This window comes from Enhydra lutris, unplaced genomic scaffold, assembly GCF_002288905.1.
Source record: "Enhydra lutris kenyoni isolate GAN:26980312 unplaced genomic scaffold, ASM228890v2 scaffoldscaffold31, whole genome shotgun sequence".
Taxonomy (NCBI): domain Eukaryota; kingdom Metazoa; phylum Chordata; class Mammalia; order Carnivora; family Mustelidae; genus Enhydra; species Enhydra lutris.
In genome coordinates, this window is record NW_019154115.1 from 4,559,291 (window position 1) to 4,576,358 (window position 17,068).

Below are 17,068 nucleotides of genomic sequence, written 5' to 3' on the forward strand. Positions count from 1 at the left end.
AAACAGCATGTATTTCATACATACTTAATCTTTGTGAGTTTATCTGCTCCTTTGGGAAATATTTAGTATTAATGATGTGTAAGTCTAATTCTACAGCTGTTTGTGGAGAAAAAAAGAGAATGGTACAGAATACCAATATAATGTCTATTTGCTAGCTCTTCCAGTTACTTGTTTTGAATGTTTTCTTATTCCTAAAAGATCCACAAGGAAAATGGAAAATCATCTTAACTCTCTAATAAGAATATGCAGTACTGAAAATTCTCTATTAAGTCAAATTTAGAATTCAAACGCTAGAGTATGTTATAAAACTCCAAGAACGGAGGTAAGCAGGAAAGCTGTGGCCAGAGGTGCCACAGGGAAAGTGCTGGTTAAAAAGCATATCTTAAAAAAAAGAAAAAAGGCATATCTAATAAACCATGTTTTATCTTTCCAAATTTATCTGCAAATTTTCTTTCTAGGAGTAATATTAAACTTGTCAAAGCAAAGGAAAAATAATCCTGTGTATTTTATTTCCTAAGAGATAAACTGAAAACAGAGCAAGAACCATAAAGAAACCAAACATACTCTGACAAAATAAGCAGTCCATCAGAAATGAGAACTAAGTTCTTGTCCCGTATCTCTAAGTTTGCTCCCATATTAGTTCCAGTGGAGCACACAAGAAAATGTGATTATAGCTACATTTTCTCCCCATAAGAAAAAATAGCAACAAGGATAGAGAAAAAATTATTTAAGATGTGACCTTTTAATCTAATTCTTATTTAAAAGAAATACACACTATTTTAAATCCTCATCACCCACCTTTCTACTAGAGGTAAAAAAAAATTTTTTTTTCTACTGTTTTACTACTAAGAATAAATAGAAAAGCTATGTGTGCTGTTTCAATTTGGGAAATCACTTGCTTACCAAAACTGGCGCCCACATTTGCAGCGAACAGGTTTAGCATCAGGATATTGGACTTTAACAACGTGGTGGCAATCTGGGGCAGGACACCACTTTAACAGTCGATTGCACTGAAACCCAAGTTAGAAAATAAAAAATGACAGCAAATTAAAATCATGAGGTAAGATTTCCTAGTACAACAGGCAATTAACTTACATTTCCCAGTGCAAGGGCCAAAGACAGAGACGATGACACAAGCATATAAAACCTGCCTCCAATATTTAGTACTCTAGTTCTAAAGTATTGCTTTCCAATGCACTATTTTTCTAAGATTACAGATCCCTTGATCTCTGGTTTTATAAACATGTGAACTGTCTCTTGGTTCTACCTTCAAAATCCTACTGACAAACTTTAAAATAATTACCTATTGGTGATCATTAAGCACTGACTTGTGCACGGTTCTACCTCAGGGCAATTTTCAAAGATGTAAAAAACGATATACACTCCTACTTAGGCAAAGTGTTTAGATCCTATAGAATATACAGGTAATTTCTCTCTTTGACCATAAAAATGTGTCTAAGAACAAAAGTCAGTTCCTAAACCATGGGAACAATCACATTTTAGTTCTTAAAAATAAATGAATGAATGAATGAATGAATGAATGAAAGAATAAATAAATAAAACTTTGAAGTATTTTTAATTATGAAACACAACATGGCTCAAGTAACACTCTGCACCAGAATTCAAGTTGTGACCATTTTAAGAATACATGATTCCTAAAATAAAATTCCTTCTTTTCTAGAAGAACTGACCTTCAGTTTAATCTCTTAATAGAAATAAAAATTGGCTTTGTAGAATTAAAATACCAATTTACATTGATAATCTTATATAGAGGCTAAAACATCTTCCATAGAGAGCCAGAGAGTAAAGATTTTTGTTTTTGACGGGCACAACGGCCTCTGTAGCAATTACTCAACTCTGCCACTGTAGCACAAAATAAATCATACAACAAATGGGCACGTTCCAATAAATATTTACAAAAACAGGCAGGTCAGAGTTTCATGACCTCTGTATTTGATTAAAAAAAAAAAAAAAAGACATTTTCTAAAAACAAGTAACTATAGGGGCACCTGGGTGGCTTAGTCAGTTAAGCATCTGCCTTTGGCTCAGGTCATGATCCCAGGGTGCTGGGATCAAGCCCTGCATCAGGCACCCAGCTTGGGGGGTGGGAGGAGCCTGTTTTAACCTCTTCCCTGGCTTGTGCTATCACTCTCTTAAATAAATAAATAAATAAATAAATAAATAAATAAATAAATAAATAAATAGAATCTTTAAAAAAAGAAATAACCATAGCTCTCTTTATTAACAAAGTTTACTGGTAATGGAAGCTAAAACAAGCAGAGATATAGCAAGGTTGAATTGCCAAGCATGATTAAACATTACGTCATTAATAATCAGCTACAACTTTTTGCTAGCAATAAAGGAAGAATACTGTAAAAATAATTGTATCACCAAAGTTCTAGATCTTTGAAGAGACACCTACTCACTGGTTTGTCACATTCCTTTGAGAAAAAAGGTGTTTTGTATGCCTCATTAATAAAGTCCATAATCCAAGTTTATGGTCATAATCCAAGCCCTTTACGTCTTACTATAGAGAGTGTTTCATGTAAGAAAAACTAATTGTATCTACGAATAAACAATTCCTCTTATTTAAAAAAGGAAAACTTATGAGAAATCACTTACCTCTACAAAGCTATTTGTTATTAAATGCTGATACTTTAATTTAACTTTCGAATCTGTGATCAGACGCCTGAGAGCAAGAACAAAAGTAGTTTATTAGGAAGTTCTCAGCCAAGAGTATCTTTCCACATTTATAAAATAAAATTTCAATGTAGTGGCTCTAAAAGCTGCCCTAAATTGAAAATGCCAAAATGCATATGGACTATCAACAAATATAACTATGGAAATCAAGATAACAAAGTTTCTATAGTTTTATTTTGGTAGAATCCCCATCCCCAAGTTTTTTATACATAAAATATTCCATTTTTACCCAGTTTGTTATTATAGTCTAATGACTTACTATTATGGCATTTAGGCCCCTTTCAAAGTGTCTTCTTACTCTGCCCTGAGAGAGCAATGTGCAGCCAACTTCCCTAAGACGCTCTCCCAAAAATCAGTGCGTGAAATAAGAGATGTTGACCGGAATATCAAGAAATGGATCCAGGTTTTGCTATACATAAATTTGAGGGCCTTCTTCTGAGATCCGTTGGTAATTTACTAGAAATGTCTACTGGCTTCCCTTGTCCACCTAGAACACTCTATATATTCATTACAATTTCTAGAACTCCTAGGAACTCATAAAAGTAAAGCATCCTGAAGCTTAAGTTTTACTAGTTTTAATGGTAAACACTCCTGTGAATGTTTAAAGAAAATGGTGTTACAGCAAAAAAAGTTAACCACTGACAAAACCAGTAAAAACTCTCTAATGTAACAAAAAATTTTTGTATTATCTGGCCCCATTGAATTCTTGAGCTTCTTATGGCACTGCTTGCCTTCCACAAGATCCCATCCTGTCCTGTGCCACTTTCGGTGTACTCCTGTCACATTTGTATTCTTTTCAGATCATGGGGTATCATCCTCCCTCAGACGCTTTTGCATAGGGCTACCTCTCTTGAAAAGGAAAGAGAAGTAGATCATGGTGGGCTCAGATGGGACAGCCTACTGAATACTGGATTCACACTTACTAGCTATGAACTGAGGATAAGTTCTTTGCCCTCTCCATTTTTCAGTTTAGTCTTTTGTAAAATGGATAGCAGAAATAAGAGTTGTGAACTAGAACAGTGCCTGGCAAACAGTAAACACTCAATAAATATTAGATGCTGCTATATTATTTTTTAACTCCGCTAATACATAGTTACTAACTAAAGGAAGCCTTTTCTGACAATAACTCTTATCAGTCCTGCTCAATTCTCATGGCATCTTATACATCTTCCTGTCATAAAATCTGTCATAATTTTATCTGTGTAGAGCTGGAACAAGCCTAAAGTCTGTATGGAACCAGAAAAGACCCCAAATAGCCAAAGAAATGTTGAAAAAGAAAACCAAAGCTGGAGGCATCACAATTTCAGGCTTCAGGCTGTATTACAAAGCTGTAGAGATCAAGACAGTATGGTAGTGGCACAAAAACAGAGACACAGATCAGTGGAACAGAATAGAGAACCCAGAAATGGACCCTCAACTAATGTATGGTCAACTAATTTTTAACAAAGCAGCAAAGAATATCCAACAGAAAAAAGACAGTCTCTTCAGGAAATGGTGTTAGGAAAACTGGATAGGCACAGGTAGAATTATTTCCTCTGTAAAAGAGGAGATGCTTATCTGAGTTCTGAGATTAACACATATCAAATTCAGTCTGTCTCTTGCCTCAAATGGTACAAACTGTTATGACTTCACTTAAGGGCCCAGGCAGCTTCACAACTGTATTAGTGACCTTTAAGATACCGTTAGAGGGGAAAATAACCATATGATTAATATGTTAGGAATATTCTTCTTGGAGCAGCACTGATTTAGAAGACTACCATTTACTTCTTTCTGGATCCATTCAACTACTTGATGTAATATTTACATGGTTGTAATATTAAAAATTACTGATTTACAATTTAGTGAATAAACTTATTGACAAAACATGAAAGAATCTGCTCCAGAATAGAAAAAAAGTAACTATGAAGTTGGCAACATAAAGTAATTATATATTTAATAGGAATTAGGAGGTGAAAAAGATAAAGAGGAATGACAACAAAGAGGCATCAATTTCTTCACCTTCCACAGTAGGGAGTTCAGATACACTGCTTATAGTTGACGGAACAGGAAATAACTATTAAAGAGAAATTTAAGTTATATTATCTAATTTAAAACAATTTTTGCATGTATGTAATATTCATTCTGTAAGCCATTTAGAAGAGAATTTAAAACTAAATGTAGTAACAATGGTTTGAGAAGAGTCATTTCAGAGAATGGATGTGACATCTACTTTGTACTGAATGCAGAGAAGTATCTCAAGTCCTATGTAATAAAGATGGATCAAAGAGTGTTTATGAAAAAACTTAAAAATTAAATAAATAAAAATAAAACAATTTATTTTTCAAAAGAAAAACTTCTGCCCGTTTCAGACAGGTGGGAAATTAGCCAATAGAGCTATGTATTACCTATACCATGATCGTAAGATTCATTTTTTTAAAATTTTATGTATCATTAAAGCTCAAAGTAAAAGCATCTGGCATAATTTTGCTAGAAGTAACAATTAGTTCCTGTCATCAACTCTGCTTGTTTCTAAAAACTCCATATATGAAAATAAATCATAAATTTTTTTAGCAATATCTCAGAGGATGCTGAAATGAGAACACTATAATTCCAGATGTGTGTGATTTGTCATAGTGAGACTAAAGAGTATTACGTGAAGGTATTTAAAGACTTAATAGATAAAAGTTTACCTTTATCACCCCTTATTAATAGAAAAATTATATATAGAAGAAATCTATACTCTAAAACAACTATATTTAAAAAATAACCAAGTGGTAAGATGAATAAAAATAGATCAATATTTATTTGGTCTCAAGGGATAAATATAGAGAAATGATTTTCATTAGTCTCATGAAAACAACAAAGACAAATCTTAGGACAAAGAAAAATTCTCAAAGTATCCAGTTAACCTCCTAACTGTGGAAGTATAACTATATGAGACCACTATGTAGGGGAGACCCACTCAGCCAAACATCCTTGATGGTATAGCGCATATCCATCACTAAAGTTATACAATGATGACATATGCTTATAAAAGCAGAAGAGAATAATATACTTCCAGTTACTTATTCAGGGATACATACATATTACATACTCAATGCTAAGGAATAAAAAAAATGAATCTACGAAATAACTAATGTTATGCATTTTAAGATCACACACCCTGAATGGAAATAGGCATTTAGTGAACATAAATAGGAGACCTGGAGTCATACAGCTTATGGTCTAAGAATGAAAATGGACACAAATACAGGCAATTACAAAAATGTATAGTAAGGGAAATACAGGGGAGTCAAGGAGTGCATAGGATTTCTGCCCAAACCAAAATGCACATCTCTCTCTTTTTTTAAGATTTTATTTATTTATTTGAGAGAGTGAGAGAGAGCATGAGAGAGGAAAAGGTCAAAGGGAGAAGCAGACTCCCCATGGAGCTGGGAGCCCTATGTGGGCTCAATCCTGGGACTCCAGGATCATGACTTGAGCCGAAGGCAGTCACTCAACCAACTGAGCCATCCAGGCGCCCCTAAAATGCAAATCTACACTAAGACCTAAAGAATGACTAAGAGGATGAGTAGGATAACAAAACTGAACAACAAAACAGGAAGAGAGTATTGCATGTGAAGTCAAGAGACCTTAGGAAAAAAGTAAAGTCAAACCAAACCAAATGCAAATAAAATGCATAGTATTTTCAAGAAGCCAAGTTTTATACTGTTAGAAAAGAGAATGTGAGAAAAGTTTAGATGAAGTTGCACAGGTAAGCAATACAGAATGGAAATGAAGAACTGAAAGGTGATGAAATAATTTAAGAGAATCACTTAAGAACCAGTCACAGACTGCCAGCTAAGAGAAGATGAAGGCTGGATCAGGTTAATGAAGTAGGAACAGAGGGAAATGGATGGATTTAGGATGAATTAGATGCAGAAATGACAGAATGTGGTGTATGGATCACTCTGGGAAATGTAGGAGAAAAATCAATCAGGGATAGCATCAGGTTTCTAATTTAGACAGTCTTTAACACATAGTGGTACCATTTCTTAATACTGAGCAGCCAGAAGAATGAATTTCGTGGTGGTGGTAGGAGAAATGGATAAGGCAAAGCCTGAGGAATGTATGTACGAAGAGGCCTGATAGGCAGTGGGATATAAGGGTTCCAAGCTCAGAAGAGAGAGCTGACCTGGACACACAAATCTGGGTCCACTATATGATTTTAAGTAGAGTGTCTAAAGGGGAAGAAACCTAGAACCCCAAGGAGCAATATTTTAGGAAGATGCAGAAAAAGATGATTTGGCAAAGTCAACTGCAGTAGATCTGGAATAGGCCTAGGGAGGTGGCCTTGGGAGTTGGGATCTGGGTAAAGAGAATTTTACTGGAAATGAATACATCAGGAAAATGAAAGGCTATGACAATGGTTCTCAAACGTAAGCATACATCAGAATGACACCAGGATAGCTTGTTCAGATTGCTGGACACCATCCCCAGAGTTTCTGATTCAGTAAGTCTGGATCTGGGCCTAGAATGTGCATTTTTAACAAGTTCCTAGGTAATGCTGCTGCTGCTGATAGGGGGATTACACTCTAAGTACCACAGGGTTATGGTATAGAATAATAGACTATACATACGGACACTGAAACCACACTGGCTGACGGCAAACCCTGGGAGAAAGACAGTGAGTGAAGTGTTAACACTATAATTAAGTGGGAGTAACCCAAGAAGTCAAGCGAATAAAAGCAAAAACGACCACAGCATAGCTGGATAACACAAGACTCAAGGATATATATGGATTTTAACCTGAAGTAGAGAAACTAAGGGCTTAAGACAATAACTTTGCCTCCTGACCATAAGGTACACAGGGGGGAAAAAGCTAGCTTCAATTTGACAAGGTTATAGGAGAATGTGTGTTCAAGTAAGAATCTGGTTTCAGGCTCAATTCAAGTTCCAAGTGAGCTGAATTAAAATTAAAACAAGAAGCTATTTTTTAACTTATCGAATTTAAAATTTAAAAATGATACCACGACTGTGAAGGAGTCTATTTTTTTCATACTAAGAAAAAAGCTATTAGGCATATTTCAGTTATTAAGACTAAACACTTAAAAAATTCTCATTTAACTAGCTAAACTCTTAATTCTAAAATTATTTATTTATAAGGAAGAAAATGGAAGATATAAACGAACAGTATACAACTATATAAGGTGAAAAATAAAAATCCCTCTTCCTAATCCCCAAGCCCTAGCTGACTGATTGTTATCACTATTAAAATGCTCTTATAAGTATTCTCCAGGTTTTCTGTGCATGTGCCAGGCTGCGTATCTAAAGAGCACAAGAAACCCCAGAGGAAACATACAAAGAAAACCACATCTAGATATATCACAGTTGAACTGTCTTAAACTAAAGACACAACAAATCTTAAAAAGTAGCAAAGAGGGAACAATTAAGATTAACAGCTAACTTATCAGAAACAATGAACGCAGTAGAATGACATATTCAAAATGATACTAGCATATAAATTTGTAGAAATTGTCAAACCGCATTACGAAAAGGTTGCGACAGTTTGTATTCTCTACTGTACTATATTCTTACATTACATATTACCAAACTGTTTAATTCTTACCAATCCAAAATGCAAAAACAAAAAACACAACTTTTTAAAACTGGAGTATAAATTCTGATTTACATATGGAAATGTTTACATAATGTTTCTTAGCATTCAAAATTTTTTTTAAATTTATTTTAAAGATTGTACTTATTTGGCACAGAGAGAGAGAGAGAGAGAAAGAGAGCAAGCCAGCATTTGCACAAGCAGGAGCAGCAGGAGAGGGAGAGGGAGAAGCAGACTCCCTGCTGAGCAAGGGGCCTGATAGGGGACTCAATCCCCAGAACCTGGGATCACAACTTGAGCCAAAGGCAGACACGTAACCAACTCAGCCACCCTGGTACCCCTCAAATTTCTTTCACAGTGAACTGCTTTCCATAGGATTATCTTCTTCTTGATTTGTAAGAGACCTTGCGATAATAGCCACATTCATTTCATGTGTTGAAAATATTTACTCCATTTCCCCTCAAAAAATGTCATAAATTTTCATAAACTCATAGCCACATCTCCCTATCCAAATGCCTCCCCACTCTAAACTATCCTCCCTCCACTATACCAAAGTTGTATTTTTTTTTAAAGTTTATTTATTTTTAGTAATCTCTATACCCAACACGGGGCTTGACCCCATCAAGAGCCACATGCTCTTCTCACTGAGCCAGCCTGGCGCCCCCAACCCCTATCAAATACATCATATCTAAACAACTTCTATGATGAAACTGATAAACTGTCAAGGTCCTTTTAGCCTCATCTCTAATACAGTGCCACTCTCTATGGTAGCCACCACAGAATACTTAACAGAGAAAAGCTCATGAAATATTAAAAAAAAATTGGTGTTCTTTCTTTAAGCAGTGTTACCTTCTACTCCCTCAATCCAAATTTTTACCTCATTTATAATACCCCTTAAACTCTTCAGGTGGGGGGTGCCTGGGTGGCTCAGCTGGTTAATCATCTGCCTTGGGCTCAGGTCATGATCCTGGAATCCTGGGACAGAGCCTGATGCACTAGGCTTTCTGCCTCTGACCCTCCCCTGTTCCTCTATCTCTCAACTAATAAAATCTTAAAACAAACAAACAAAAAAAACCCTCTTCAGGTGGAGTAACTTGTTTCTTTCTACTGTACTTTATACATGCCTCTATATATAAAACTTAAACTCTGCATTTTAGTATTATGTACCTCTTGGCAGAAGGAAACATCTTAATGCTCCCAAGTAAATGTTCGTGTAATGGATAAAAAGATACAGTGACCTATACTGATTAAATGTATTGATGAAACTCATGTATTGATGAAAGAACACAAGGAATCAAAGTATCAGATGATAAGATACAGACAACTGGAAGGATGTATAAAGATGATACATAACTTATTTTTGCTAGCTTAAAACAGTAACAGAAAAAAACGTTCACTGAAAGAAACAGTATTAACATAGAGCTAACAACAAGCAATAGTAAGTATGTTTTAGTAAACCAAAGTAGGTTGAGATTAATAAATGGGAATCTGTGAGCTTTATAAACTGTACTGATTAAGTCAATTTAAGGCTTTATTAGGTAGTGTAGGAAATTTGCTCATTGAAGTCCATGGCTGTTTTTACTTTTATTACCTTCAAATCCCAGTGCTTAAACACAGACAAACCTTTCTGTATAGGCAATTATCCAGTATTAACTACATAATTTGTTTGCAGATAGTTCAGGCCCTCAATCTGTTTATCTTCCTAGAGTGAAGTCAATTAGGTAGCCTCAGGCTATAAAACGGCACTGATTCAAGAATTAAACAACCCAGGATATCACCACAGGTTCAGCACTAAAATCTATGCTTATTTCTTCAAGTTTCTTTTTCCCTTCCTAAGAGAACCTTTCACAAGAGCAGTTAGCCAACAACTTCCAGATGTAGTGCCTTTGGAAACAGTGTTCCAGATGAGGCCACATTTCCCCTGGGTAGCTGCAGGATTAGGGTCCAGCCATTTCTTCTTACTGAGGCATTCATCTACAGTCAATTCCCTGTGTTGCCTGGAATTCCCCACAGAGCTTCCAGAGTCTCTCATAGCTGCCCCATAGTTGGGAATCTCTTCCTACTGAATCCTTCTTCCTTCTTTGTCTCTTTTAACAGGTGTCATAGCTGAATCATAGTGTGTCTACTCCTTTCTCGTTAAGCTGCAGAGATGATATCCCACAACAAATCTCCTTCCCTTTTACCTCTATCTTGGCATCCGCTTCTCAAAGGACCTCAACTGACATACCAACATAACCTACTCTCCACTTTCAAGGTCTACTAAAATCTGCCTACCATACACTGCCCAGTATTTTGCCATATGTTTACAAGAATAGTGTCTGGGCATTTAATTAGTAAGTTAGAAATGAACTTTTATACTACAAAGGAGTGTAGATTAGAAAGTTTCTTCAGACTAAAAATTCTACCTCCTTTGAGGTTTGAGCAAAAATTAATTTGGTTTAACCAACTAACCAATATTCAACATGCATAATCTATCAAAAATACTTACATAACTGTGTTGTCATCCACTAAGATATCACAACCATGAGCAGGACACGAAATAGTCTGAAAAAGATTGAAATTTAAACTATGTCTTCATTCAACAAATATTTACTGAATGCTTACCACTGCCAGGCACTTCAGTAGGTTGAGAATACCTTAACATTCATAGGATGTTAATCGTCTCCTTTCTATTAAAGGAAATGGATATGTGTGTTTATCACAAGGTAACTAGAACTGCTGACCTAAATAATTGGTTTCTCAATATAAAACTTGAAAGGCAGAAGCAAGACACCTGACAGAATTGCTCAACAAGTTTAGCCTGATACATACACATCTTAATGCTGCTGAGAAAACATTACCTGAACTGTATCTTTAAGTGGACTGCCACATTGTAAATAGAAAAAAAAAAGCCTTCGTTATCTTTTAGTCTTAATACAGAAAAAAGTTCCCCATGCAATTCATAATCAAGGATGCTTCACCTGTTTATATTTCTGCAAGGGTCTAAACACTGCAGGAAATTCAACAAAAACTAAAAATCAAGCTGGCATCTTTACCTGTCCCATGCCTTCCTCCATTATTTTGGTAGTTAAATATTCGCTCCAGCACTGCATACAAAACTTATGTCCACATTCAAGGCCAGTGAAATACTGCAACAAAAATAATACATGGACTTTTAAAAGACATTATCAGAAAAATCACTATACATAGTGACTCAGTCTCTATCAGGTCACATTTCTCATTTTGACAAGACTAGCTGGGCTCCTAACATAAACTTCTTGATGGTGAAACTTAGACATGCAAATACAATTAACACAAAATAACCTAATTAATGAGCAATACATCTACAGTAGATATTTATAATTTTTAGGAAAGGCAGACAAGTTCGTATTAAATATAAGAATATGTCATGTACCAATAAGCATATGAAAGATGCTCAAAATCATTAGCTATCAGAGAAATGTAAATCAAAACCACAATGAGACAGGACTTTGCTCACAGGACTGCTTCAAAAAGATAGTAACAAGTGTTGGTAAGGATGTGGAGAAATTAGAACCCTCATACACTGCTGGTGGGAATGTAAAATAGTATAGGTGCTTTGGAAAATACTGTGGCAGTTTCTCAAATAATTAAACATAGAGCTACTCATGATCCAGCAATTCCACTCCTACGTATATGCACAAAAGAAACGAAAACATAGCTCCAAACAAAAACTTGTATACAAATACTCATAGCAGTATTATCCATAGTAGCCCCAAAGTAGACACAACCTACATGTCCAAGGACTGACGAATGGATAAACAAAATGTGGAATATCCACATGAAAGAATATTATTCAGGCATAAAAAGGACTTAAGTATTGATACATACTATAATGCAGATGAGCCTTGAAAACATTATGCTAAATGAAAGAAGCCAGCCACAAAAGATCACATATTGTTTGATTTCCACTTATATGAAAGGTCCAACAGGCAAATTCATAGAGAAAGTAAATTAGTGGTTGCCTAGGGTTGAGTGGCTTGGGGGGTGGGGGTGGGTAAGGGGTAGTAACTCTAGGGAAATGAGATTTCTTTTTGGGGTTATGAAAATGTTCTAAAATTTACTATGGTAATGATTGCACAATTCTGTGACTATACTAAAAACACTTTAAATAAGTGAATCGTATCGTATGCGAATTATATCTCAAAGCTGTATTTAAAAATGATACACAAACATAGACTTCTGAGTTGCATGAAATGTAGCTTACCTAGATAATCAATAAAATCTCATGGAAACCAAAAGATTTATTCAGATAGCTAAGAATAATAGTAACATTTGGTCTAATCTTGTATTACCTACATGATATGAAATATTACTAATTTGATGGATAGTTAAATGGAGTCTATTATATCCTATAATATACAAATAAGTCACTAATTTCAACTAAGTATATTTTACAATATTTACTCTAAATTATTTTTAAATGAATAGGTAATACAGACTCATGGTTAAAAGCAACTATTTAATAGCATGAGTTTAGGGCACCTAGGTGGCTCAGTGGGTTAAAGCCTCTGCCTTCGGCTCGGGTCATGATCCCAGGGTCCTGGGATCAAGCCCTCTGTCGGGCTTTCTGCTCGGCAGGGAACCTGGTTCCCTTCCTCTCTCTCTGCCTACTTGTGATATCTGCCTGTCAAATAAATAAATATTTTAAAAAATAGCATGAGTTTATGCTGAAAAAATAAGTCTCCCTTTCAGAAAAAAAAATTTTTTTTAATTTATTTATTTGACAGAGACACACACAGCGAGAGAGGGCACAGAAGTAGGGGAGTAGGAGAGGGAGAAGCAGGCTTCCTGCTGAGCCATAGGTGGGGCTTGATCCCAGGACCCAGGCATCATGACCTGAGCCCAAGGCAAACACTTAACAACTGAGCCACCCAGGTGCCCCATCAAAAATAAACTTTTTAAAAAGATTTTATTTATTTGACAGAGAGTGAGAGAGTGCACAAGCAGTGGGAGCAGCAGAGGGAGAGGGAGAAGCAGGTTCCCTGATGAGCACAGAGCCTGACATGGGGCTTGATGCCAGGACTCTGGGATCATGACCTGAGCCAAAGGCAGACTCTTAACCAACCAAGCCACCAAGGCACCCCTGAAAAATAAGTCTCCTTTATCCCCATCCTTGTCTTCTACTTCAGGGAAGTAATCCCTATTTCAGTATCTTACATATTCTGCCAGAGATGTTCTAACATATACAGCTACACACACACGGTAAGAGCAGTACACATTCTCACCTTGGTTAATTATTATATAATAGATTTCTCACATTGTTCTACATTAGTACACATGGGTCCACCTCTTTTTACAGTCTGTGTGAAGGTACCATAATTTATCTAAACAGTCCACCATTACTATGCTACTGTACTGGCTATATGTACATCATTGTGATCATGCAAATGCATCTTGGGACAAACTGGTACAAGTGATATTATAACAGGCATACATTTACACTTTAATTGATTATTACCAAGCTTCATTCAAAAAGGTTGTAGCAATTTATACTGTTCAAGAGAACCTGCCTTCCCAACAACCCTGTCAACATAGTATATTATCAAACATCTTGATCTTTGCCAATCTAACAGAAGATTAAAGACTATATATTTCTTTTTCTGAGCACTCTTTTCACCTATTTTGCCCATTTTTTCACTGGGTTTATTTTTTTCCTTAGTGATTTAATGGCGGGGATTTTTACCTATTTAGAAAACTGGCCATTTAGAAGCACAGAAAATATTTTCTGTTTCAAATCTGAATGCTCACATTTTGTTGCCATGAAGAAGCTCTCTACTTCTATGTAGCAAAGTCTATTAGTTTTAAAATTTCCAGCATCTAAATTAGCTAACTTTAATATAAAGAGTTAGGAAGGAATTTAAGACTCTAGTCGAGATGGCAACCAAGTTGTTCCAATACCATTTACTGAATTCACTTTATTTGAAATGCCCTCTTCTACAATACACCAAATTCCCCTCACATGTATCTGACTCCATCTTATTCTACTGCACTGATTATTCTTGTATTTGGTAGGACTAGTTCCTCCTAACTCTCATCAGTCTAGTCTTCTTTTTCAATATTTTACTATTATTCTACCTCTTCAAATACTCAAGCCATCTTTTTATTTCCTTTAGTATTTAAAGTTTTCTTCATAATAGATCTTTCACACTTCTTGCCAAGTTTATTTCTAGCTCTTTTATTCTTTTTGTGGCTCATATTATGTGGTACTTTTTATTCCATTCCATTTTCTAGCTGTTATTTGAAAACTGCTCATGAAATTTCTGATGTTGCTTATGACATTCAGATACAAATAGTAAGGATAAAAAATTCTACACTATAGCACATCAACTATATAAAGAATGCCCAGAAGCAGACATGGGGAAAAATATATCCAAGTTCTAAGACTAGTCTTATGGACAAAATGACATGGAAAACATTTACCCAGTTTAAAATGTGGTGCTAGTCAGATTGACAAGGACTCTAACTCACTCATAGAACAAGTGAAGGTAAGTATTTTGGAAATCAATATTCTATTAAAAAAAACAACAACAAAACTAGGAAACAAAAGAATCTATTCTCATTACCCCCAGTTGGCAAAGGAGATCTGGCACAAACTTGTTGTCAGATCACCAGTGAAGAGAATCTGATTTTCAAGGATATAATGGGAAAGTGCATTTTGTGTAGGACAATTATAGCAGCATAAAAGATCAACCATTCTAAAATGTTTTATTCATAACTTAAAAACACATATACATCCTCATGTGCTTGTTTTTTTCCAAATATGAATACTTGATATTGAGAGATTGGAGGTCACAATGGTTACTAAGTGATCATTGCAAGAAACATCTCTACCTTTGGAACTTCTAGATCAGCGATCATTATATGGAAAAAAAAAAAAAAGCTTTTTAAAGGTCTCTTTTCCAATAATTCTAATTAGGTAACACTACCAAACAAGATAAATTAGAAAAATAAATCACACATGCATGTCTAAAGATAAATCAAAAACTAAGCTCTGGTACAAACACATTCATTGTGCTTAAGATTGGCATTATTATCATGGACTTATCTAGGTATCACTATCTGGTTCCATTTCCCTTTCCATCCTCCACCTTTCACATACCTATTCCTTTACTAGTTTGTGCTTACCTACTTGGGTCCCTAACTCAAGGGATAGGATTATTATCAACAAACTTATTCGTAAATAAATCTGACACAGAATATACTAAAAATACATGAAATATTACTTAAAACAGAAATTAATGGTCCTTTAAAAAAAGAAACGAAAGCATAAACACTCTTACAGGGTTCATTTATCCCTGTCATTTTACACACGCAGCAACTAATATCAACCAGCAGTAAGAACATTAAGAAATCTCTCTCCTCCATCAGAAGTTGTTCATATAATACCTAAAGTTAAAGCCATTTTGTTTATAAAAACTGAATAATCAGGGCATCCGTTCCCTCATCCATAAAATGGAATGAGTTAAGAAGGGTTGGACTTAGATTCCCAGCACAAAGATTCAGAGGTGCCTAAAGGGTGAGGTATGGGAGGGTGGACTATCCTCACAACCTTCAGAGTTGCCTTTATGTAACATGTCTGATTATTAGAATATACAAATTATTTACTTCATAAAAAGAGAGATATCACAGCCCGAACTATAATCCCTAGTGAAGTGGGGCTGTTAGCAAAGCTAGATCTTATGCTTTAATTCAAAACAACATTATTATAAAGGAATGACTGTTGCCAGGGCTAAGAAACCCTTGAATTGGCCTCAACACGGGGGTGTGGGGGTATGTGTGTGGTAATTTATGAACTTTAACAGTGCCCCAAAGTCTCAGGAAATTGTTTTTTAAAGAAGAGATCACCCACAATAGTTAATTTCGAAGTGCTACAAACTAGTTATCAAAGCATTTATTTAAAAAACTTTTTTGCATATGGCACTGTATAAAGCCAAAGTTGCTTTCTGGGAGGATAAAGGTATCAGAGATATACATTAATAAATGGCAAGTATCAGTGTTTGAAGAGAATGGTGGAAATTGAAACATGGAACTGTACAACAGAGATTAAAAAAAAAAAATCACTCATCAAATTAAAGCTTTAATGGAGTCTCAGATGACATTTACTTGCAGAACTGAAGAGGTTAAAATTATCTTTCTCTATTAGTCTAAACACCATGAGAAAAGAAGTTCTAATTTTATCACACTGTATTTTTCATAATGCTTGGCACAGTTTCCGTAACTTTTAACTTACTTTCCAACCTATGTTGCTGTTTGCTTTCTTGTCCTGTCATTTACATAGCCAAACTTCCTTTAAAAAGCAATTTGTTCATCTTTAGTGCCTCCATTTCCTTTCCCATCTTCAAGCCAATGATTCTTCAGCCCATGCAGTGTGGCTTCTCATCTTACCATACTACTTAAATTAACTTTCCAATATCATCAGTAATCTTCATATTGTTAATTCCAAATTCACTTTTCAAGTCTTTGAAGTTTTTTTGCAATTTTTTGAAGTTTTTTTGTTTTTAACTTTGAAGTTTTTTTGTTTTTATCATTCTTGGAGGTACATTCTCTTCCTCTGGTTTCTACACTGCTCTATTTTCCTGGTTCACCTAACTACCACACTTTCAGAGGTTATTTCACAAGTCAGTTTCTGTGGGAGATTCTCCCCAACCGAAAACTGGGTTAGATGTCTCTCTCCAACATGTTTCCACAGTATCATGACCTGTCAAAGTGTTTACCTTTCTTTCTGAACACGTCATTTTATTTATCTCTTATCTACCCAACTAACCTGTAAAT

The 17,068-nt window shown here is 35.3% G+C and overlaps 1 protein-coding gene across 1 annotated transcript in view; it reads right to left on the reverse strand.

Moving 5' to 3' along the window:
* LOC111153169 (ariadne RBR E3 ubiquitin protein ligase 1) overlaps nt 1-17,068 on the reverse strand; it is a 112,287-nt gene that overhangs the window by 22,314 nt on the left and 72,905 nt on the right. The window contains exons 4-7 of the mRNA XM_022511996.1: nt 11,311-11,403; nt 10,764-10,819; nt 2,623-2,689; nt 904-1,010 (exon numbers count right to left, since the gene is read on the reverse strand). Coding sequence (XP_022367704.1) covers nt 904-1,010; nt 2,623-2,689; nt 10,764-10,819; nt 11,311-11,403 — 323 coding nt within the window. The remainder of the gene's footprint in view (nt 1-903; nt 1,011-2,622; nt 2,690-10,763; nt 10,820-11,310; nt 11,404-17,068) is intronic.